This window comes from Falco naumanni, chromosome 3 (assembly GCF_017639655.2).
Source record: "Falco naumanni isolate bFalNau1 chromosome 3, bFalNau1.pat, whole genome shotgun sequence".
Taxonomy (NCBI): Eukaryota; Metazoa; Chordata; class Aves; order Falconiformes; family Falconidae; genus Falco; species Falco naumanni.
The window spans coordinates 94,928,861-94,952,645 of NC_054056.1; the positions used below are offsets into that span (position 1 = coordinate 94,928,861).

General features: G+C 34.4%; 1 protein-coding gene across 48 annotated transcripts in view; it reads left to right on the forward strand.

Moving 5' to 3' along the window:
* The window catches only part of RIMS2 (regulating synaptic membrane exocytosis 2), a 485,006-nt gene that overhangs the window by 125,387 nt on the left and 335,834 nt on the right, over positions 1 to 23,785 (forward strand). For 3 of the 48 annotated variants that reach the window (XM_040587612.1, XM_040587620.1, XM_040587622.1), the window contains exon 1: positions 19,817 to 20,257. The exons of 38 other annotated variants lie outside the window; for them this stretch is intronic. In XM_040587612.1, the coding sequence (XP_040443546.1) occupies positions 20,136 to 20,257 (122 nt within the window). In that variant the 5' untranslated portion in view covers positions 19,817 to 20,135. Of the gene's footprint in view, positions 1 to 19,675; positions 20,258 to 23,785 lie in introns of those variants that run through there. 7 more of the 48 variants (XM_040587609.1, XM_040587619.1, XM_040587611.1 and 4 more) reach the window with 5 other exon arrangements.

The window sequence follows — 23,785 nt, forward strand, 5'->3', positions numbered from 1 at the left end:
GTTTTTATATTATATGCATACGGAAAGAGAGATGGAGAGAAGAATGTACAAATACATATATAATTCAGTTATGTAATATGCATTTACCCTAAGAGGAGCTGTATGGTAAACATGGACAGTATAAAGTAATATTTACCAACAGGAAGAATGTAGACTTTGTGCATGAAATTAGAATAATTCTTCTGATTGTGATCACTCCTACTCAACACACTGTGTAAATCCCTATTGTTTTTTCAGTCATTACCCTCTTCCTGTTTTATTTGAATACTAATATTAGTGTTCCCTAATGAACATATGCAAGTGTGCTTAAAATATATTTCTGATATATGTTACATGCTATTGAAGGTTAGAGGGTCTTCTGAATGATTTTCCTCCCTAATGTTCCTCACCATAACTGTCTTTCCTTTGCTGGAGACAATGAAAAGGACTCCTTGATGCCCAATCAACGTCTGATTGGTCAAATAAGTTGTTAGATGAGAATATCAGTGTCTCTGAGAGAGACAATGCCGGAATTCAAGGATGGACATAGGCCTTAAGTTTGGACCTTGTATGCTGTGGTGCCATTGCTATTCTCAGCAGTAATACTGGGTAGGCATACAATTTTATTACATTCAACCACTGTTAAAAGCAAAAGATAATATATTATTATCTTTATACTAAAGTAATGCATAGAATATGTATCAGAATTTGATATAATTTTAAGATAAAAATTTATAGATCCATATGTGTTCTGCCTACTAGTATTGACCAACTTAAGAAAACTCATTTTATCTATTTGAAAGTTGCAGTTGTGACCGAGAAATTGTGTATAACTTTCCTTAAAGGCTTCTGGCCTTCTGTCGTCTTTTCTGAATGCTTCATGTTACAGTTTTGTTATTTCTTTTTTCTTAACATTAACTAAAAGAACCAGCCAGCAGAGAAACATGTTAGATGGGAGATCATCATGACAAATTTTTTATTCTATTTTTAAATCAATTCTATGCAGAAATTGAGCTACTCTAGTATGGCAGACCATTTGTGTAGATAAACTAGTTCTAGGAGAAAACCATGGCTATTCAAACTGTCCAAAATAATAGGGAAATAGCCAAAAAAAGTCTCAGACATTTAGAAGTGGTTGTTCTTTATCTTGCACAATGCCAATAGCAGAAGTAAGTAGAAAGCGAGACCTGTATTTTCTGTTTTACTTTTCATCCAAAACACATCAGTTTTGACACAAAAAATGATTAAAAATTTTTAAAACAGTGAAACACTTGTGGAAAAAAGTATTGCTAGGACTTTATGCTTGGGTTCTTACGTTTTGAATAGAAAGGGAAAATGTAATTTTTTATCAATTTTTTCAAAACATATAAAGCTTCCTTTGATGTTGCAGCAACCATTACTTAGTAGTTCTTTATATCTAGTATCATATATCTCATCTTGGTCACCTGGACACAAGTTGGTCACAGTGTAAAGGGCATCATTCACTCCTTGAAACTTAAGAACGTCAATGTAATTTCTGTCTCATTACTTGCTATGTCTTTTTTGGTTGTGCTTTTTTGGTTTTCCATTCTTGAGTAGTATGCACCATATTTTTTCCCTGTTTTCTTTAGTAGTATTATTCTTCATTAAAACAATATGATCTTTTTCACCCATTAGATTAGTATTCTGTTCACTTGATGGATGCAACAGTCCCATTTGCAATCAATGGATGCTGAACTGATCAGACAGACAGATAGGTACTTGACTGTAGATCTTTGACTGATCTGAAATTTGTTGCTTTAAAGAAGTCTGGGATGATTTTGGATTGCACATTCACCAAGAACGTTTTTTTTTTAATATTGGATCTATTACAGAAGAAAAGAGAAGTCAAAAACTATTTAGGAACAAGTTGTACTTACCACCAGCAGAACAGGTTTTCATTATTAATTCTTTTTCTAGTTCATATCCAATATTTATAATTTGCCTTACAGTGTTTTTACTGCTTTCTGTGTAGTAAACGCATGGAGAAGGCAGAGGCAGCAGGCACACTGTGGGAGCCAGTGTTAGATTACTTTCAGTAGCTGACTATCTTTGACATTGAGGTGAAACTAGCATAATCTGTATCACATGGAGATTTTATGCTAGGGCAGCTGAGAAGTAACCATATGTAGTGGTTTTCACAGACTTAACCTTGTGAGCAGAATATGTATGCTGATGCAGTGTAACAGTAAACTCCCTGAAAACTGCCAAATTATGTGAATCAAAGAAATGCAAAATATTACTTTATGTAGTCCATAGACCCAGAAGGTCCATTCTGAGGTCTGCTGTGCACAGATGGTAGATTTATGACTGTATGCGCTGCAGTACTTTGATTTGTACTATCCATTTTCACATTAATTCTGGATTGTACAAAAGGGTCCTTTTTATTTTATTTTGATCAAAACCATACACGTACTGTATTGTTCCCAAGACCTATGCCACTCATCATTCAATACATTGTGTTTCCTTCCTAGCAGCAAAATTATTTGAACAGACATAATGTTTTTTCAGTCATTTTCTAGCAGGCAATCAGCTTGTGAAATGGTTGATTTCTTCATTCCAAAGCCTAAGCCAAAACAAATGTTTATAATGTGCTATTAAAATGTGTACAGTGCCCTAATAATAAAAGCTGGAGAACAGGGAACATTAATGCTGATACAAAGCTTTTTTATGTGTCATTCTCTTTGCCTGAATTGTTAGATCTTTAGGTGGTGTTGCCATGCTGGAGTTGTAAAATAATTATTTTTCTTGCTCTTGGTAGGATCCCTTGTAAAGTCATTTAAAACACATATAAATTCAGTGTTTTAAACCATATGGTATTTCACAATACTTTTTAAGCAATAGCTCTCCTGAAGTGGGAAACAGCCCATGCGTCTTCCCAGTGCAAAGTTATGATGACATAACTATTTCTAATCTAATGCCTATCTGAAGTGATATCATGAAGTTCAGGTAGATGTGAACAATTGAGTGTTGTGGTTTTGTGTGGGGGGTTTTGTTTGTTTTGGTTTTTTCCTTGGTTTTTATTCCCCCCCAATCCATCCTGTATGAATCCAAAATGCTTTCAAAAATTTGAAAATATTAACATTGAATTTTCAATAATTATTTGTCGTGCATTCTATTAGTATAAGAAAACCTCCCCTCAAGGATATTTTTCATGAGATTCAATGCAAAACCATAATGAAAATATTGTGAGAAGTTTTGTTTTCATGTTTCATGAGTCAATTTATTATTGCTGCATCTATCGGAGGGTGAGCCATGTCAAAAAAAAATAAAATTGCTTCTTGGTATCTTGAAAGACCATGATCGGTAAGATCATCATTTGAAGCAAGACTAATGAATAAAGCTTCCTGAATCCTTTTCAAATTAACTGTAAGGATATGAGATTAAATCATAAAAACCAGAATGAAAACAACAAATTGAGAGTGAGCAGCTGCAGAGTTGCACAACAGCAGTATTTATTTTCCAGGCCAGCAGACACAGATAAAATGTATCCACCTTCCCTCTTCCTTCCCTTCTCCTTTCAAAGATACATATGTATTTTGGGGTTTCATTTTCTATCATCCCTTTTATCTCAGGAAAAAAGAGCATTTCTGTGGTGGTTTCCACACACTATAGTGGGTTGGAGGATGTATTTTATTCTGATTAAGAACTGCAAACAAGACTGTTGAGGCTACTTGGGTCTGAAGGTGCAGGTTTTGTGCATATATTCTTTATAGTGTGTATACATGCATTTCCCACATAGAAAGGTTTTATTCTATTACATTACCAATGGCAGTAGAATGAAAGTGGTCCCCTGCATCCCTTTGCTTCCGTTCTTGGATGGAATGCCAGTATAAGTTGGCAGTGTAGTCTCCGTCTTTTGAGACTGCAGTTGGGGATGTCAGGGTGCGAACAGAGAAAAAAAGAGACCAAAATAAAAGGGAAGAGGAGGAGACAGGAAAAAGCAGGCATAAGCTAACTGAGAAACATCAAAGAGCAGCATGAATTAAATAAATGAAAATGTGTGTCCATCTGTTTCATGTTTTATCTTTTTCAAATGGCTCTTCTTTAATTGGTGAATTATGATCAACTGATACTGAGAACATCAATGATGGTAGTTTAATGCAATTTAAAATATGACAACATAATATTAAAGAATCAATCAATTACATTTCTTTCTGAAAGGCTGAAAACTGGCTGTTTCCCAAGATTATTACTATTTTTCTTCTTCAACACTTATGACACAGCACTGTAGTACAGCCTCTGATTTTGATTGTTTGTAATTCTGAGTACCTGATTTGATACATCTTTAGCCCACATGTGTTAAAAAAATGTACAATCTGTACTTGGACCTATGGAAACTAAGCATATTAGAAAGCAATTGAGTAAAATAGAGGCATTTTAACTTTTTTACCTGTCTTTCTACCTGTTCATGTATTTAAAGACAGTGAGAAATATTCAAATAATTGTATAGAGGCAGTGTTTAAAATAAGAGCTGGTATCTAAAAATAACTAAACTTTTAAGAATTTTTTATGTAAGATTTAATTGACGTGATTTTTTTTAACATTCTTGACCACTGCAGTAGAGAAAAAATGCAATTGTTGAGAAAGCATAACCATATTCTTTCACTTCATGAATAAGTCTAATACTTTGTACAAGTATTTTGCAGGTTGAGTTTAAAATTGAATCAATATGCTTTTCCATGCATGACTGCGAAGAGCTGTCGCTGACTTTCCCTGGGGCTAGAACAGGATGCAAAATTAGGGAATTAGAGGTATCCTACAGTTTTTTGGTGTTTTTTTTTTTTTGTTTTGTTTGTTTTTTAACATATTAACTAAAGAGTTAAGTTGTATGGGATTTGAACTGCATCTAAATAAGGTTTTATCTTCATCTTCCTGCTGCCATTCCAGATTTTTCACCACTTTGATAGTCCTTGGAGCTGTAAAGTGAAACCAATGTCAGTCTCAAAACTGTACTCTCAGTAGTTCTGCTTTTGTTTCTTGTGCTTATGTTCCTTTTCATTGTATACTTTGTATGATTCTTGATGTAATAGATTAGAACTAATGAGTTAGTTACTTCATGGAACTCCTCTTTTAATTATTTCATTCCCCTGCATAGAGGTTTAGGGAAGTGCACCCACATTTCACGGCTATTCCAGTTTTCAGGTAGAAACTGAATTTATGCTTATCTGCTATCTCAATCTGGAATGGCATAAAAAGGAAATTAATCATAACTATGGCCGGGGGAAGGAATAGAAAGTTATGGGAAGAGAGCCAGAGAAAATGCAGTATTTAATTATTGAAAAGAAGTACCTTGGGTCCAAGAAAGTCAGAAATACTTTAGTGCATAAGTTTTAATGAAATAATTAGACACTTATGACAAGGATTAAGCTACACCTACTTATGGGGATGAGTAAGGAGTTTGGTACCATCTGTAATGCAGAATCTCTGTAAGAAGCTCCTGAATGGTACTGACATTGTCTATTAACAGCCCAGACTACCTATAGCAAGTATGCTATGTTTCTACCTGTCATTAATAGGTTGCAATGGGTTGTAGCATCTCCATTCTGTTCTAACTTCTGGAAAAGAGGGGGAGCTTTTGCTCTCCATTACCTTTGCAGAACTGTCTGACTTCTGAGATACAAAACTACTTGTACAATTCTGTTTGTCTCCTAATGTTAGTTTTGTGGGTGTCCCACTCACGTAAACAATGCCAATGTTAACACAACATTCAGGAATATGTGCAACCGCACTGTAACTTCAGTGTGTTTTTACTGAGATGTGCATTGCTTCCCTTCCTCCCTCCCTCCCTCCCTCCCCTTTTATTTTCCCTAAAGTAGCAGAACGATCAATGAGCTACCTGTTCTTCATTTTTTTTTTTTTATGATGATGTTTTTTTAAATGGAATACTTTTTGTTTCAAAGCCAGCCTTTCTCTAGCTGTAGGATCTGTACTGAGTAGCATTGGGCCTCTGACCAATGGTAGATACAATTTGGGATCTTTTTTGGGAGAAAGCTAATGTGTTTGGGGAAGAAAGAAAGAGAAGAGGAAACTTTCCTAACTGTAGCAGAACTAAACCACCTTAATAAACAGGCTAAACTGGCTGTGTTTCTTTTCAAACACTAAAGAGTGTTTTAATTAAACACATAAGAAAGAGATTGAATTCCAGCTTTAAGTGACAATCTGAACTCAGCTGCAATCATTTGCTGAAGCGAACAAATCTCATGTTAGTTTTAGGGAATTTCATTTTCACAATTTACTGTAGAGTGCCTTTTCAAAAATAATTGCATTGCAAGATGATGTTTGTATTTTGCTTACTGTTACTGATTACTTGTTTTTTTTCTTAATTATGCATATTTGTTGCATACCACTTACTGAAAACTAGCACTTAGTGTTTGACTTTTCTTGCACTTATGCAGAATGAGCTCAGGGAAGTCTTGATACTCAGTGCTGATCTTTGATATCTTTGAAGCAGAGTTTGGCCTTCTATTGCAGTGTTATCCTTCTGTATATCACAGCTATGTCTTTAACTGTGCTAAAAGACCATTAATAATCTAAATCTGTAAACACAGATCTCAGCTGTATCAGAATATTGTACATGTTTTATTAAATATTAACTGCAACTAACATTTATGGAATTAAATGTAGTTTTGCTTTTAGCTAAATTGACCCTGAAAGAAAGCAATAGTAGAAAAAATTTGAGGGTAGTAGCATTTTTAATTTAATTTTTTAAATTAATGAGGCCAGTATACTTCTGGGTTGAGCATGTCTTCTTAAAGTGCTGATTTGTTGACCTTGAACAAACATCAATGTTAGAGCTCACTGTGTGTTCATAATCCTTAGCTGTGCTCTGTTCTTTGGAGGCTAATTTCTCTTCAGAACTATAAATAACAGATTTTGTTTGAATTTCATATTTAAAAAAATAGTGTATAAAGGTGAATAAGTTACATCTGTGGAGTGCAGTTGAGGGAAATGGCTAACATTTAATAAAGGACTCTGCTAACTCAAGCTTGTATTTTCTGGCAGCAAAGTGGTTCTGAAATCTGCAGGAGGCAGTTCAATGAATGGCCTTTTATTTTCATACTTTTTACCATAGCTATATAGACTGAATTAAAATAAAAAAAGAAAATGACTAACTGTTACTGGTACAAATTCTTCCTTTGGCTTTTTCTTTGTGCTTCTAGAAGTCTCAAATGATAAAGCATTCACTTCTGTAGTGCAATTTAGTTGTCATTTATCTTTTACATGGCAAGTTTAATGATTTTAGTAAATGTCAATCTGTTTTATTAAGTCAGATCTGAGGAAAAGTATAGCTAAGAAATTAATGTGATAGGACCAGGGTGATCATATTTTTATAAATAAATATTATATTATTAAGCAATACCATTTTGTTTTCTACATTGTCTTTAACTTGATTGTTCTGTCTGCCGTTTCTTCAAGCCAAATCCTTGTTTGTCACTTTGTCTAGTCCAGAGTGTCTTTATCTAGTTATTTATTTATTTTATTAGCCCATCTTCTTTTGTGTATCATCTCTTTCTCACTGGTATGAGTTCTTACCAAATTCTGGGTAGATATTGGAAGTGTTTTGAAAGATATACACATAGTATTCCTTCACTTAATGATTGACATTCTTATATTCTCTAAACCAGTCCTTTTTCTTTCCCATAGCTCTAGCTCACCTCTCTTCCTCAATTTCCAACAAATCTGCAATGATTCATAAGTGTCTTTTCAGGTTTGTGGTAAAGTAAGTGGATACTTCTCTCCCAAGCTTTGAGAAATTTTAATTTTATGGCTTTCAGTAAAAACAGACTTCACTGCATTCTTTACTAACCAAAAGGAAGACAGCCATAGACATTTGTGAAAGTAATAGTTACCTGTTCCAGAAAAGTAGTGCAGTACAATGTCATTTCAAGTTAAGTAGAAAATGTAGGTGACCTGAAGTCAGTGACTCTTAACTTAAAGTGGAGTTTTAAACCCCAAGGTAATATCTATGTATGATAGGCAGTGGGTTGTGTGTATGCAACTTATATGTGTATATGCTGCGCTGTGCAGCACTGTGCCCTGTAATCATGCTCTGGTGTTTCAGAAAATGACATCAGGCAGCACTGTGCTTCCTGGAAATGCTATTAGGGACCTTAGTGAGTATAACATCTTCATAGAATAGAAGGAGGCTAAGTTGTTCCAAAACCAGTTTTCCCAATTTCTGGTCCACTGTTTTGTCAGCTGATATTACATGCTCGAATGGGTCCCTAGATGTAGTTTTTCTGCCAAACTTAAGTTTTTATTATGCAGCTTATAATAGGACAAACCATGAACTGTGCTGCAGAAAACCTTTTCTTTGGCAAAAAGAAAACAGCAAGGACAACAGTTCTTACGGTAATATTTTGATAGAAAGCAAAGCATTTTAGCTGCAAAAGGTTTTATTCCATAACGACTTTGAGATATAATAGACTTCCTTGATGATAGCTTAAAAAAAGTGGAAAAAAATAGCCATCAAGGCACATGAGATTAAAGCAGAAAGCTTCTGATTTTCTTTGTGATTCCAAATAAACTGGAAAGCTTCAGAGGGACATTGCATTCCAAAGTTCCAAATCAGTGCACAAACCCAAGGTTTATTCCCAGAGGTAGATTAATTTTAATTAAATGTTCTTGACTCTGGCATGAGGTGCTGGGCTGACAAAAATGGACTGACCTGCCTTAGTTGTATCTTTATGCTTCAGATAGAACTGTGAAAAATATTCAAGCTAGAAGAGGAATCAAAATTAATTCAACAATCTAATCTCTTGAATATAAAAAAAGCAACAACTCAATGGTTAGTTCAGCAATTTTGCCTTCTCATGATGCTGAGATAATTGCATTTAATTCCTAAAATGGACATGTGATGATTCATCTTCCTGTACCATTTATTAATAGGGATTGGAACAAAAAGGAATTCTTGAAAGAAACTCAATTTAACTTGGGTTTGCATTTCTTAAAAAACCAATATATATTTTGTGTGCTTCCCATGTCTTGTAGCTCAAGTAAATGCAATGACTGGAGAATTTATTTTCATTTGGAAAATATGTATCAATATCTGAAGAAAGAAATTAGATCTTTGAATAAAGTTGAAAGCAAAAATAATTTAATTGCTACTTGGCAGATATATTTTTTTGATGCATAGATTCTTCTCTAAACAAGACAAATAAAGAACCTGAGAATCAGAGTGAGAAGGAAAAGAGGAAGACATGTCACATAAAGAATAAAGGAGGAATATTTTTTTAGATGAGACTCACTCAAAACAAACTCTGGAGCTTTGGGTATTAGGGCTGGTACTAGTACTGTCTCAACTTCTCCTCAATAAACTTGTTTCGGATGATGATAGACTACATTGCGGTAATGACTAATGCACTGGAGTAGATCAGGACCATTCATTCCTACCTGCTTTACTTCTTCTAACCTTCAATTAATTAAGAGCATTTATAACAATGCTTGCGTCCTATTTGTGGGTATTCACAAAAGCTGTCCGTTATTTTCAGAGTTATGCTCAGTGAAGCCAATTAAACCAGGAGATTTCCCTCAAGACAAGTGTTTAAAATATTGTTCTTTGTGTGGCATACAGGTACCTCTTTTGGAAGCATTTCTTGCTCTCTGAAAATGAGATTTATTTGGAAATTCAAACTGTGGTATATCAACAAATGTCATGAAGCCTTATTGTTCTGATAACAATCAATTATATAATTAACCCTAACCCCCTCTTCAAAGCTTTTAATATAATGTCAGCACTGCCTTTCCTCAACTAACATAAAGTCTTTCCAAAGTAAAATATTTACACTGCCTTAATGCTTCTAAAACCCATGCTCCATGACATTGTCAAAGGAAATGAATTCCAGAGGTGTGTGATCATCAGAAATATGTTCTTCTGGTACTCCAATCAGTTGAAGATAGGAGCAACCCAGGAGACTATTAATCTTATAATGACATGAAAGGAAGATAAATTAGTTTCTTTGAATTAATTCCCAAGATATGGAAGACTCCAACTTTTATCCGGTATACTGAACAGCAGAAATTAATAAACAATCCAGTACATAGATGTGTTCTCTTAGCTCCTATTTCACAAAATGAAAAGGCTAATCTTAATCTTACTGTCATTTGGAGAACAATCTGTCTTCCAGTTTACACATATATTAGCCTTTGTTTCCATCACAGATCACCTAGGCACATTGACACCCAATATAAGTTTGGAGGCCTTTTAAGGTCCAAGTCAGTCATCTGAAAGCAGAGATACTGCAATAAATCTCTTAAGATGTTTTCCAGGTGACTAAAAGGAATTTCTAAAATTAATGAAACGCTTAATTTCACAGGGGATGAGAGCCAATTTCTGCAGTGTATAACTACCATGAACTTTAAGATCAATGTAATTGTTACTTTTTTTAATAAGAAGGAGCTTTTGTGTTTGTGTGAAGGATCTCATCCAAAAAGGATGATAACTGCGTATCTCGCAAAAAGAACATTATCTCTTTGCCTGAGTGTGTATATTGAAATCATTACTGTGCTGGGTGCATTTACACTGTTGGTAATCGTCAGTGGACTGTTGTAGGATTTAATTTTTGCTGTCTGCTTTGTGCTAATCATGTCCTCTCTTAAACTGGTGTAATTTGGAGAGTAAGAGATATATGTATGAACTGCCTGTGAGCACCAAGGGAATCAACTTTCACCTTGAATACATCATCCCGAGGTGGAGAGGAAAGACAGCTATCTGAGAACTGTTAGGGCATGTATTTTCAGCTTCTGTTTTTAGTATTTTACATTGTTAATAATGCATAATAATTTGTTAATAATATTTTAAATCACCCTTTGTTTTTTTGAAAGGTGACAAATTATAATTTTTTATGAAAGTGATGAAATCTCTTTTGTAGCAGATAAAATTTTCAATGCATTGTTTCAAAAATCAATCAAATCTCTGTTCTAACCCAGCACTTCTTGACTAGCCGACACATCTCATTGGTGAACCATCCAGAACTGCAAATGAGGCATAAAGCAGAATTCATGTACTGTAATGAGGTGCAAAGAAATGCCAATTGATTGTGAGTCAGCTGAAGGTAAAATTGGTTGAAATGTACTCTTCTAAACCACACGTTGTGCAAGGTGCAGCATCTACTGCATATTGAGCCTGCTGTATCAACGTGTATTATCCGTACTCTGCTTATTCAACCAGAGTGTAACAGCTTTCTGTTCCTGTCAGGTAATGCAGCTATTCCTTTAGCCAGGGGGATGAAATCTCAGTTAGACCTTTAACTCTGATTGCCCAGTTCATCCATCTTAATAGTATTACTTTAATACTTAAAAAATACTATTTGTATATTTCATAACACTTCTATGAACATGTACAAATGTATATATACTGAAAGCTTAGGATGTACAGCCATTTCAGTAAACTGTCTCTGTGGAAAGTGGGGAATTAGTTATAGGATCATTCTATGACCCAGAATTTACAGACATTATTTGTGGAGAAAAACAGATGTGTTTCTCCTGTAGGAAGCCTGCCAGTCTTGCAGACATGAAACAAAATTAGCAGTATGTATGAATTACTCTAGTACAAACTAGAATCATGGTCTTGCAGGTTGAAGTAATTTCTACATTTATTAGACAAATAGGTTGGTTCTTGTTTGTCAAATTTCTGCCCCAGCAGCTTTTTAGATAAATTATGTCTTAGGTAAGGGCAGTGGGTCAAACCCCACGTAACTCTAGATTTTAGGGCTTCTTTTTTAATATGGAAGATCTACCATGAATAGGAATTTTGCTAGAAAACATGCAGATCCATAAAATGCCTGGAGTATATGCTTGGAAAATGCATGGGTGGGAAAAAGGGAGAGAATGTACACACCTGGATTTTTTTTTTTGACATGGTGTCAGACCACAGCCAAGGCAGAAACTGGAAAATGTTCTCAGATCCAGCAGTAGAAATGCAACCACAGAGTTATATTCATACCTCCTAAATAAGGTACTTAGACAAGCATAAGAACATTTCATTAAACCTATTTTTGGGCACTCATGCAATTTTTGGTCACATGAATTATCTTTCACTGTTGATTATACAGGAAGAAAAAGATGGATAGACTTATAAACTACGCACCTTAGTCATCTTTATTTAAGTGGAATGAATCTGGATGTCTTTGTTAATAATTTCAGACACTGATTCAGACAATCTTAATTTAACCTCTGAATTTACCTAAAATCAGTAACATCTTAAAATTTTTAAGCATAGAATTCCCTAAGCAAGGAATATTTAGAAATGCCCAGATCTGGCAAGTGAAGCAGAAACTAGGCACTGGAGCTTTGTCGTGAACCAGAGGTAGGCAACAATGTTCTTAAAACTTAGGTTTTTGTGAATGTGTCATGTAGCATATAATGTTATTGTCTAAATAGCAGAATCCAAAATGCTTTATTCCACCTCTGCTGGGAAAAACCCCTCAATCTCAGTGCTATACCATTTCATGTTTTTAAGTTACACGATGCAACTTATTCACCATGTAAGTTGTATATTTTGTGTAATATTCAGAAGGGTGAGAAGAACAGAGATAAGAGAAAAAATTAAAATAAAAGATTTTGTGTAATTATTTTCAACAATTCTATGACTTTTGATATTGAAATAAAATTTCCCATATTGCCTTTCAACTAATATATTAAAGGGAATTCTGCAGAGAGGTTTGAAAAGCCATTATCTATACTCAGCTAAGGAAATTAACCAATAAGTTGAAGTTATTTATGTTAAAGATAGCTTAAAAATAATTGTACTGGGAGGTATACCTGATTCTGAGGAATATCTACTGATACATTTCAAGAAGTATTACTGTTGTGGTATAGTCTATCATCACTAATAACAAAAGGATTTTAAATGATAGTTTTCATATTTTCTCTTGTCCAATTTCTTTGGGTTTTTTCCTCTATCTTACTCATCCTGGAATGTGCATTTTCTAGGGTCAGTGCCAGTTTTTGTATGTGTCCATACTAGGCCTAAACAGCAGGATTTCCCAAATGAACATATGGCTTATTTCCTAGTGTCTGCATGAGGAGCAAAATCAAACCTATCATTGTGTTATCTGGGTTTTAAAAAATGTAGATTTTTTTAACACTGAAGCTATTTATAAGAAGTAATCTAGTGTTTAACTTTCACAAGTCCTCATTCTTTCCTTTTACAGATTTAGAATTTAATTAAGCCATAAGTGGTCAAAATATGATAAAATCTCAGCTTCCAAATATTTTATTTGTAAAAAGTATTCTTTCCAAACTAGTAAGTATGCAGGTAAAATCTCAGGTTTAACTTTCTTGCTGCCTTTTAGAAGGTTGTAAAGCTGTATTGAGCAGTGGATCATGATTATTTCTGTCATTTACTTAGACCATGATGTGACATGGAAATGTGAGGTTTGGTCTCATCACAGAACTTCAGCACACCTAATTAGGGACAATTGGCACTTTCCTGCTTAGAAAGTCCAAAGCTGGTCTGGAATTTCCCTTTTAGGCTGATGTAGTCTATACTCCTTGACTTTCTTGAGAATCTATATATGTCAAGGTTAATTTTGTCTTTCATTAAGAAATAGACATTTGCTTGCCTTTTTTCCCCATTTGTGTTGATGACATTAGTTCCGAGAATTTTCAGAGATGGGAATATCCAGATTCCTGTAAAGCTGCAAAATGTAAACTGACAGCTTATATTTGTATTTTATCCTGAATGTAAGTAGATTAATCAGTGTCCTCTTAACGATTTGGAGTGTTGTGGTACTTGCTGGGTGAGTCCATGACTGAGGAACAGTGCACAGACTGCTTCCACTGGCACTAGAGCAGTTCCAATATTTGAAACGTGCTAGAGGAGTAGTGCTGAACTGCGCTTTTGGGCCTTGATCCAAAGTCTATTGGCATGCAGTGTTATCCCTGATTTCACTGGAATTAGGCTACTAAACAGTTGCTGCTACAGGCAACAGTAGCTCAACACACTACACACTTTGAATAGCAAAGTTCTAGTACCCTAAGGACAATTAAGAGAATGAATTGGGGTTCACACCTCTTATCTGGAGCACTGACATTTTTCTTATCTGTAACCTGAAGCAGCTCAATTAAGCTTCATTTCCTGAAGTATTTAATGGATAAGGTACTTACAAGGTTTGTGATGATTAATGATTTTTGTGAAGCTTGTTCTAAGGATAAATTATTATTATTTCATTACTTGGTATTACTGCTGGTGGAACAGGAGACAAACTTTGGTGAGTCCTTTATGCACGGGATACCATTAACAGCAAGTCCAATGGAAACTGAGGAATGAAGGAGTTAAATACAACAGAGAGAGGTGGTTCCATGAGCACCAGAATCAATACAGCCTATAATGGTGTCATTTTTCTGTCCTGTTTCTTCTGTGATGTGCTGGAGGATCACAATAACTTAAGAACCTTTTCCTATCACTTATGGTAATTTTGTCAAACTTAAGATGGCAACGGTGTGGTTATTTACTGACCATACTCTTAACTGTCTTTCTACTGCCAGTCAATGGGTAACCGCTCAGTTCTAGCCAGCCTTCCTCTACGCCCACTGACTTGGGTCCTTCTCCTCCTGTGACGATGGTAATTTTCACACAGCATGCTGGAATTAAACTATTTTAATATTTATACCCTATGAAATTAACCAGTCTCCTCAAGCATATTAATCATGGTGATAGATGGTAATATGGACAGAAGAATGGATAAACGGACTGTCCAGGTTTCTAAGTCTCATATTCTTGTTTAAAAGCTGTAGCTTAGGCTAAAAGGAGAGTGTAGATTACTATTAAATGGCTAAATGGGAGAATGATGAAGAAGGACATTCAAAAGAATTATATGAATATGGATAGAATGGCTCAAAAATGGAAGCAAGGAAACAGGGAGATGTGGAAGATACTGAGGTAAAAATGCAAGAAAGAAGAAACAATATTTGATGGTTGAGCATGAGGATGAATTAACTTTCTTTTATGTTACTGTGTTTTGTTAGTGCATATTTTCTGTAACAGCGTTTGGTCTCTTAGCTGGAATTTCAGTTCCTTCCATCATAGATCTGTGACCTACCCGGGAATAAAATCAGTATCACTTTTCCATTCTCAATGAATGTTTAACTCAGTGAATTAAATAGTTCTTTCAATATTTAATTATTTTTCGGGAGAGAGAACAGTCTCAACAGCAAAGACAAATTCCCTTTGGAATAATCAAGAGGGTGTTGATGAGGACTTTGTGGGTATATTTGAGGAAGCCTGAAGGAAACTTGGGACTCAGTTTTCCATGTTCCCAGACACCGTTCTAACTGCCAGGCTTCCCATAATAAAAAGAAGGGTGCTTTTTGAATGACTGCTCAGGCGCTGGCTCAAGGAGAGGATTCATTATTGCAATTCTTGGGCAGAGACTGATGCTTCCTTTCAGCCTGGATTTAGGTACTTTTATCCTTTTTGGGTTGGGGCCTTATTTACATCCCTCTCTTTGTTTCCTATCATAGATATTTAGGATACTGGCTTCTGTGACTCCTATTCTTATGTGATTAAATTTGAAGTTGTAGATTTTGCCTTAGTTCTTGCTAAACTTCTCTTGTGCAACTGAACCTTTGAACACTGATGTGATGAAGTACAAATGAATGAGTGCTTTACCCCAAAAGAAAATATGGTTGCATTTCACTTGCAGCAGTAAAACGTCCATCCGTGAATTTAGTTTGTTTGTCCTTTAAATTTATGTCCCACCTTGGGACATCAGTTTGCTAATCTGAGCCAAAATGAGTAATCTTATAAACTGTAATAATATAACACCATCCAATGTGCAAGGCCATTGTTGTTAACTTACCCATTAGCATTTGTTCAGATATTTTTGTTTTCATAATGAGAAATCTTGAACAGTCAAATTTTTTTAATCCTAAATATTTAGCTAAATGCTTTGGTAAGGGCATATTGGAGAACAATGGTACTGCATTACAGGTATCTATGTGCTATTAATTACCCAATTTTATTTAGTCTCTAGATGAAAAAATAGAGGCTTGACTTTCTGTACATTTAAAAAATCTCACTTTTACCCCCAAACTCCAAGTGACTTATCTCTACTATTTTCTTCTGTGATTCCATCAAACTATACTCATAATAGCCAGTAAATTAGAATGGAATTCAATCCAAAGTTATACTAGATAGTATCTTTTATCACAGAAAAATCTTTAATTTATAAACTGTTATGTATAACTTTAATTAGGTTGCATGACTTTACCTAGTTTAAGCTACAAATCTCTGTGAAATTACTTTTCTGTTGGCAAAAATCAGGAGTAATGCCAATAAGTAATGTTTGAGATAACATATTTGTACGTATTGTTAACTTTCTTTGTACAACAGGTTTACTTTAAGAGCTTTCTGAATTCTGGAATCAAATTCAAAGAGTGTTAATCTTATATTTCAAATAGAAATGTTTTATATAAATAAAAAAATATTAACACATACTTGGGAGCTTTCTAGAATAACTTTTCTTCCACACTACTTGTAGCTGGAGGGTGTTTATTAAGATTCAGCTTGGCTAGAGAAATAGGTATCTGTATGGATGTCAGTGTAGCCTGGCTTAATGGATCCAATGGTGCTTTCACAAGCTTGTCTTTTCATTTTGAAATAGGCTGTCAGCCATGTCAGGTAGTTGCTTAGACTATCTGGTACTTGTTTTTCCCATTCTCTGCAATATCTTTAAAGCACTTTGTGTTCTTCTCTATGAAATCCTTTGTAAAACTGATGTAGAAATTAAATTTGTTATTATTGTTAAGCCATAATTAACAAAAGCATGTACATGTATATGCAAATATAAACACACACAAAAATATAAAAAAAAATCACTATCAAAATTATTTGAATCAGGCCCTCAAATGTTAGGAAATGTCAGAATCACAAGTGCTTGAGTACTGCTTGGCTTACCTACTGCATGTTGAAGTACAGTTAGGGGTGTTTTAGAAAAGCAGACTGTGCATATTGGACCTCTTTTTCTTCCTAAGATGGATATTGGAGGTGTAGAGTGAGTGACCTGAAGAAGAGGAATAGAGATCTCAAGTGTAAGGAAGTTAAATATCAAATAGGCAAAATAATTAACTCTGGTCTTTTTCAGAATTCTTAAGTGAGGCTTTTAATCTGGGAATGCTGAGGATATAATTTCCTAAATATTAAAAATGACACTAAATCACTGTACCCTTCACCACAAGAATTTTTTTTATATAAAAAGTACTGACACATTTGAAGGTCACTAACAGGATTGGCATAAGGTAACTAGTACCTGTACTGTTTTATTCTGAAACGATATTAAAGTAGAGGAAATAATTTTTTTTTGTGGTTCCACTGACTTCTTTTGATTGTCAGTTCCATCGTGGTTCTGAAAGGATGCGTACTTCAGTGGGCACAGCTGACTCTGCTTGTCCTCCTTCCAGCCTCTTCTTGCTAGGCTTCTTTGTTTCTTTGACTCTTCTCTGCCCAAAGAATTATATTTTGAAAAAGGTGGAAGTAACTAACAAAAGGGCTTAGTAATGTGTCTGCATTATAGGGTCAATACAATAATACAGGCCACATAGTAAATATGGGAAAGTATTGTTTATTGGCCAAAGGGTCTCTTGGAGAGCAATAGAAAGGTCAGGAAAGAAAATCAATTCTCTTTATTTTTCTGTGCCATTTTTTTTTAATTTAAATAAAAATCACATATTTCTAATCAACAGCAAGTTCAATCTTGATGAAAATTCCAGATGTCCAAAAAATGTGTATTTGCACAACGCCTCTGTCATTATAGTTGAATTTTTCTGCTAGTAGCAACTATGGAGTATTTGTCTTTAAAAGTATCCTTTTATCTTTTCTATATTAAGTGTTTTATTTGCATGAATACCTGCAGAGTACTCTTCTTCCTTACCCCAGAATTAAATGAAAAAAAAAAAAAAAAGTTTTAAATAAGTATCCCATTTTTTCAGTAGAATAGTTTTACAAATAAAGAATGTATGTCATAACTTCCATTTTAAATACCTGAAAAGGAAGACATAGAAAGGTGAATGTCAAATGTTCAGACCTTGGTTGCAACTACAGGAGCATTTTGGCCTTGTATCAGCTCCATGGTCAACATTGTCTCTGAACTGTTAAGTGGTGCATATGACTAATAATTATTTCAATAACTTGAATCATTTGTAACAAGATGATTCTGTCTTGCAGCAGATAAGAAAATGTTGTCATTTTCATGGAATGAATGTAAAGGCAAATTTTATTATATTACAAACATGAATTCTCTGTAATGTAGGCAAGGTGATTACCAAGTATTAAGTTTTCATATTATTGTGGCAAGATAGCCATAAATACTCACTGGCTCCTACTCCAGGATCTCAACAGTTACCAGCTTTGCCATACATATAGCCTAGTACTTTTTACCACAAATTGCAATACATTTCTCAAATACAAATGTTTCTATAATGCACAGTATACAGTAGGTATAAAAACAGATATTAGAAACTATTTTGTGTAGTATTTTGTAGGTTTTCACATGCGTTTTGGGATTAGAGGATATTTTCTCTTTTTTAAATAATTTATTTTTTTTAATATTTAACAGGGGTATGCGTCTTCTGTATCTCTTTTAGAGGGACCTGGAGATAAATTTTTACTATTTCTTTTTTTGTTTAAAAATCTGAGTTGTAGCTGCCATCCTTCTGGCCAAAGAAGCCTGGATGGGTACTCCCTTCTGAGCACATGAATACAACACTTTAATTAGCTGGAAGGTTGCTTATTCCTGTATCTTCTGGGATTAAAATCACTTTCAGTGGAAGAGCTTTAATAATGGCCCTCATTTTATGTTGGTTTATTTGGAGATTTTGTAATTAGTGCTAAGATGTTAAAAGCTGTGGATAGAAAATGAGGTATTTAAGGAAAATCTTTTTAATTGTTATTTTTCAATTTGACAGTGATAGAATATATTCTGTAATGTTAAGTAATGTCACTCTCTGGCACAAGCATTGAAAGAAAAGAGGAAAAATGTGTTTTGTAGTCATGGATAATTATTTTCTGTGCATTTAATGTTATCCATCATGCATATTATGCTGCAGAATCTCTCACTGTGTTCCATTAGATGACTGATTCTGCTTCTTGCTCTTTGGCTTTCTATACTGCATGTGTACCGGAGATGCAGGCTTCTTAGGACAGTGGGTTTTCCTGGAAGTAGATAGGTATGGAGCACCGAAAGAAGTGATTGATTTTGCTCAGTTCCATTATGACTGAATCTGTGCAATAAACTTTTAAAAGATGCTGGACTTCTTATTTTGAAATGTAGTACATACATAATGCAGCCATCCCTTTTAGTGATTGTTCAGGCTTGTGTGATAAATCATTGCCTTGATGCTGTGTATTCAGTACCTAACAGCATAGTTATGTATAGAATGTATACTGTTTGCTTAAGTCATGAATTGATATTACATTTAAATGTTTGCACTAAAAAACCTGTTATCTCATGTAACGTATGGTATAGCTTTTCAGATATGAGACAAAAGGTCTATTGTTACAGTCTTCAGTGCTACATGTTATTTTTTATATGAAGAATATTTTTAGAGTGCTCTTTCTGTCCTGTAGAGCTACCTTTACATTAAGAAAAAAAAATTAAAAAAATAGAGCTACGTACATGGTCACTGATATTAGTCATTTTTACAGGGGAGGGAAGAAGGAGGAGGGGAAGATGCAGAAATCCTCCTATTAGACAGTAGTAACAGTGTGAGGATGCCTTGTCCTCATTTTTTTTACTTCTGAGATTTTATTGCTGGCAGCCAGATGTGCAGAAACTCCTGACGACAGCATCTATTCACTGCGTGTTTTTAATAGGCTTAGAGAAATATGAGTAGGGTACATGAAAGCAGCTCAGCTTCACACTTCAGCTGGGAATGCCCAAAAAGCTTACTGCTGTTTAGAATTCTTGCTACAGTCAGGAGAAAGCCGCACGGGTACTAAATCTTCTACGACTGTATTAGAAGAATAATGACTGTACAATTAACTATCAGCCCCTGCTCATTTAGGCACAGTTTTTACAGAGATCAGGAGAAATATGGAACTTGATTGGCATGTTTGCATTTGATGGTGTGTGCAAAATAGATGACTTTTAAGACAGGTGGTGAAGAAAAATAGAAGGGAAGGAAAGAGAAAGAAAATGCAATTTGAGACACTGCGCCAGGTCTGCAATTCTGTTTTATCTCATTTTCATGGGGTTTTCTCATCCCCTCCAAATATTTTACAAAATGATCTTTTTGGACAAACGTTGAACAACACTAGGTGAGTAGAAATGAAACATTTTTGCCTTACCATTTCTATGCTTATGCTGATAGTAATTTATTTGCATGTGTTCCAGTGGGGTACTTTTATAATTGCACTCTTAGATATTAATATTTTTATGGTAGCAGTGAGTCTCTTCTGTTAGTGCTTTTGTGTTTTATGTAAGGATTTAGAGGAGAACTCAGTCTGCAGAAATACAGCTAGCAAAGATAGAATAAAATATTTAAGATGGTTATGTATCTTTCAAATACATTAGCTGCCATTAGAAGCTAGCATTATTAGCTGTAATCCTTAAAGCATATTAAATATTCATAAACAAATTTGGCTGAGAAAATGATTTCTATGTGGATGTGGGAGTGAAAGGATTAAATGCTCAAAAATGTGTCTGCTTAACCATGTATAATTTGTTGGAGGATGTAAATTAGTAGTCCTGCATACCTTGTGCAAAACAGGCAGAAAGCAGTTTCTTATTTTTAGAAAACAGATTCTGTGTGTGATGCTTTTCAATAATCTTTTTAACTGGCCAAATTACAGCTAATCATTGGATGCTTTACAGCAGATCAGTCAGCTCAGTAGTCTATCTTTTTACGAACAGCTATGGTTTTGTGGGAATTAGAAATGATAGGGAGAAGTTGTTGTTTATTGGTGTGAGATGGTTATTAAATTGGTTTCTTGGGATTTTTTTGGGGGGTAAGCTGAATTAAAAATTATTCATTTTTGTGGCATTACTCAGTAAACATACCATAATACTGACGTTTAGAACTTTTTCATACTGCTTTTCAATATCAACAGTAAAAATAATGAAAAATTATATCTAAATGAGTATGAGTACAGTTCAGGGAGAAGAAGAATCCTGTAGTTTTTTAAAAAGATAGTGCACTGATGGAAACATTCTGGAAAAAGGGTGGAAGTAATATTGCAGAGACTATATCCAGCATTTTAATCTTCTCTGTATACGTGGGAGAAATCCCCTTCAAATGGGATATTATTGCTTAAATACAGTGATATTTGCACTTAATATTTCAGAAAACTGTTACCATTTTATTTCCCAGAATATTCTTGCAAGGATTCTCTCTGCTACTGCTGATGTTTTCTTTATGAATATTTTACTATTTATTTAATGTTACTGTTTTCAAGTTTTGATGTCTTGGTTATGAATTTCTAATTAGGCATGCAAATAATGGAGGTAGCTTTAGTAATCATAATCACTTTAATGAATTCAGATTTTTTTAGATATATATGAAATCTGTAGTCAATGAGATTTTTCTCACATCCCTTTGATGTACTGTGAAATCTTTGAAGCTCTACAAAATGGAGCAATAATTTATGTATTATCAGCTGTGATTCTAAAACAGTGTATATTTCCGAGTGCATAGTTTCAGGCCTGCAGCAACCAAGAAAGCCCTTAGCAACTGTTCTAATCAGCTACAAAGTCCTGAATCTGGTTTTGCAGGTCAAAGTGCATGCTTTTTGCAGATTAACATGCATGCATTTTGTTATTTTTTTTTACAGATACATGTGCATGGTGCTTTTAGGCATGTATTTTGCTTGTAAATCTCTGGCAAAAGCTGCACATGGTATCAGTTTCAAATCAAAAGACATCAAAGAATTATTTTATTGCATTTGCTGTGCCTGAGATTTAGAATTTTATTTATTCTAAAAGACTGGCAAACAAGGATTGTTAGGAAACCCAGCTTCCTACCTAGTATGGTCTGTCTTATTACTGATTAGAATAGTTCTATGTGTATAAGGAACAATGTCGTGTTTTTCTAGGTACCAATGCTTTTGGCCTCAAGAAAACATAGTGCAATTTTTTAACAATATGCAGCAGTAATCACGAGAGAGTAAGTCAAGCTTTCTGTGCCTTCTGAAGTTAAAGTTAGTTGAAAGTTATTTAAGGTTATTGAGTAAAAAGATTCTGTCTTCTGAATGAGTATCAGTATTTTAAATTTGATCTTGATAAAAGGGCTTTGAAGAAGCAATCTATAGAATAGTCACTAAAAAATCTTGCTGATATTTTTTTCGGAGGCTAGTACTTTTTGCTGTTTTACTGATCTAAAAAAATCTATTTTATTTTTTCATATTAAATCAACGTGGTGTATATTTTATATGGATTTTTCACTTAAAGCTTTGCACAGTTAATGTAATGCACTTGCTAAAAACTAATTGTTCATGCATTAAAAGTTAATGTTTCAGAACTGGTAAGGAAAACAAAAATACCTCTAGCATGTAAAAGGTTCTGTTTTCATGAAGTATAATGTGGTCTGTCTCTTCAGACTTTGAAGTTAAATACTTTGTCAGACTAAAAAGAGATGATCCTTTTTCTTTTTAAGGTTTTTCTTTCTGTTGTTACATCTAAAAAGTAAAAGTCAGTCCAGAAAGGTAACAGCTGACATTAAGCACAGAATGATTAACTGCTGCTTACACAAAGTAATAATGTGAAGAAAACAGGTTAATGCATACTACTAGTATAGTAGATAATGGAATATAAACCAGAAAGTCATAGGGAACTAAGTAGTATGCATATAACTGTAACTGAAAATATATTCCTATTAATTTTCACATCACCTGTTCTTGGTGTTCTTCAGTTCTTCTGAAAGTTTTGATACACTGTGATTTTGTTGCAGGAAAGCCAGTTATCTCAGCCTTTGCTTTCTGATGTTATACCAAACATTAACAGAAATGTTTATTAAACTGTTTTTTATAATTTCGCATAGAAACCTTATATGAGTTGGGGTTTTATTTACTTATTTTTGTGTTGCAGTAACTGATGTGAGAGGACTCAAGTGATATTAAACTCCTCATGAGTTAGACTGATTTTAACATTTAAATCTGTTTAGTTAATCTCTGCTAACAGCTTCTGTTGGAAGAATATTGCAGTTCCATTCTCTTTTGCCAGCTATATAGCAATACTTTGCTGTAGGATGCTATTGTGAGTGTAAAAGAGAGAGCTGGTTTACTGGGCCTTCCTCCTGGTCCTGCATGTCTGTCTGACATTACCAACTCCAGCCAGCTGAAGCAGTAAGAGCTCTAACCTTACCTCAAAATTGTGTTTCACCTATGTTGGGGACTGTAGTGCAATTTCCTGTGTAATGGGCTGCTTTTTGTGAAAAATGGTTAGAATTACCTCATGTCGGGAAGTCACAAGAATTGTTTTGCATCCTTAGCATTTGGGAAATACCGAGTTTTTGGGATAAATTCTTCATGTGTCTGGGAAAAGAAATCAGGAGACCTTTTCTGAAAACATATGAAGTGCTTACATTACATCTGAATTCTAAAACAGCATCTAAAGGAGCTTCAGTGTTTTTGCAGTCTGTATTTTTTTAATGATTTTCAGTGACATGCTTTTCATTCAAATGGGTAAAGACAATGAAATAAAGTTTTAAAATGTCTTTACAAACCTTTAGTTATCAGTTAAGCTGGATTTTCTGATTGTCATTCTTGTTTTAGCATTTATGATACACATACTGTGCTGTCAGATGCTCTATTTGTAGCAGCATGCTTTGTGAAGTCACAGTTGCTTTGGGC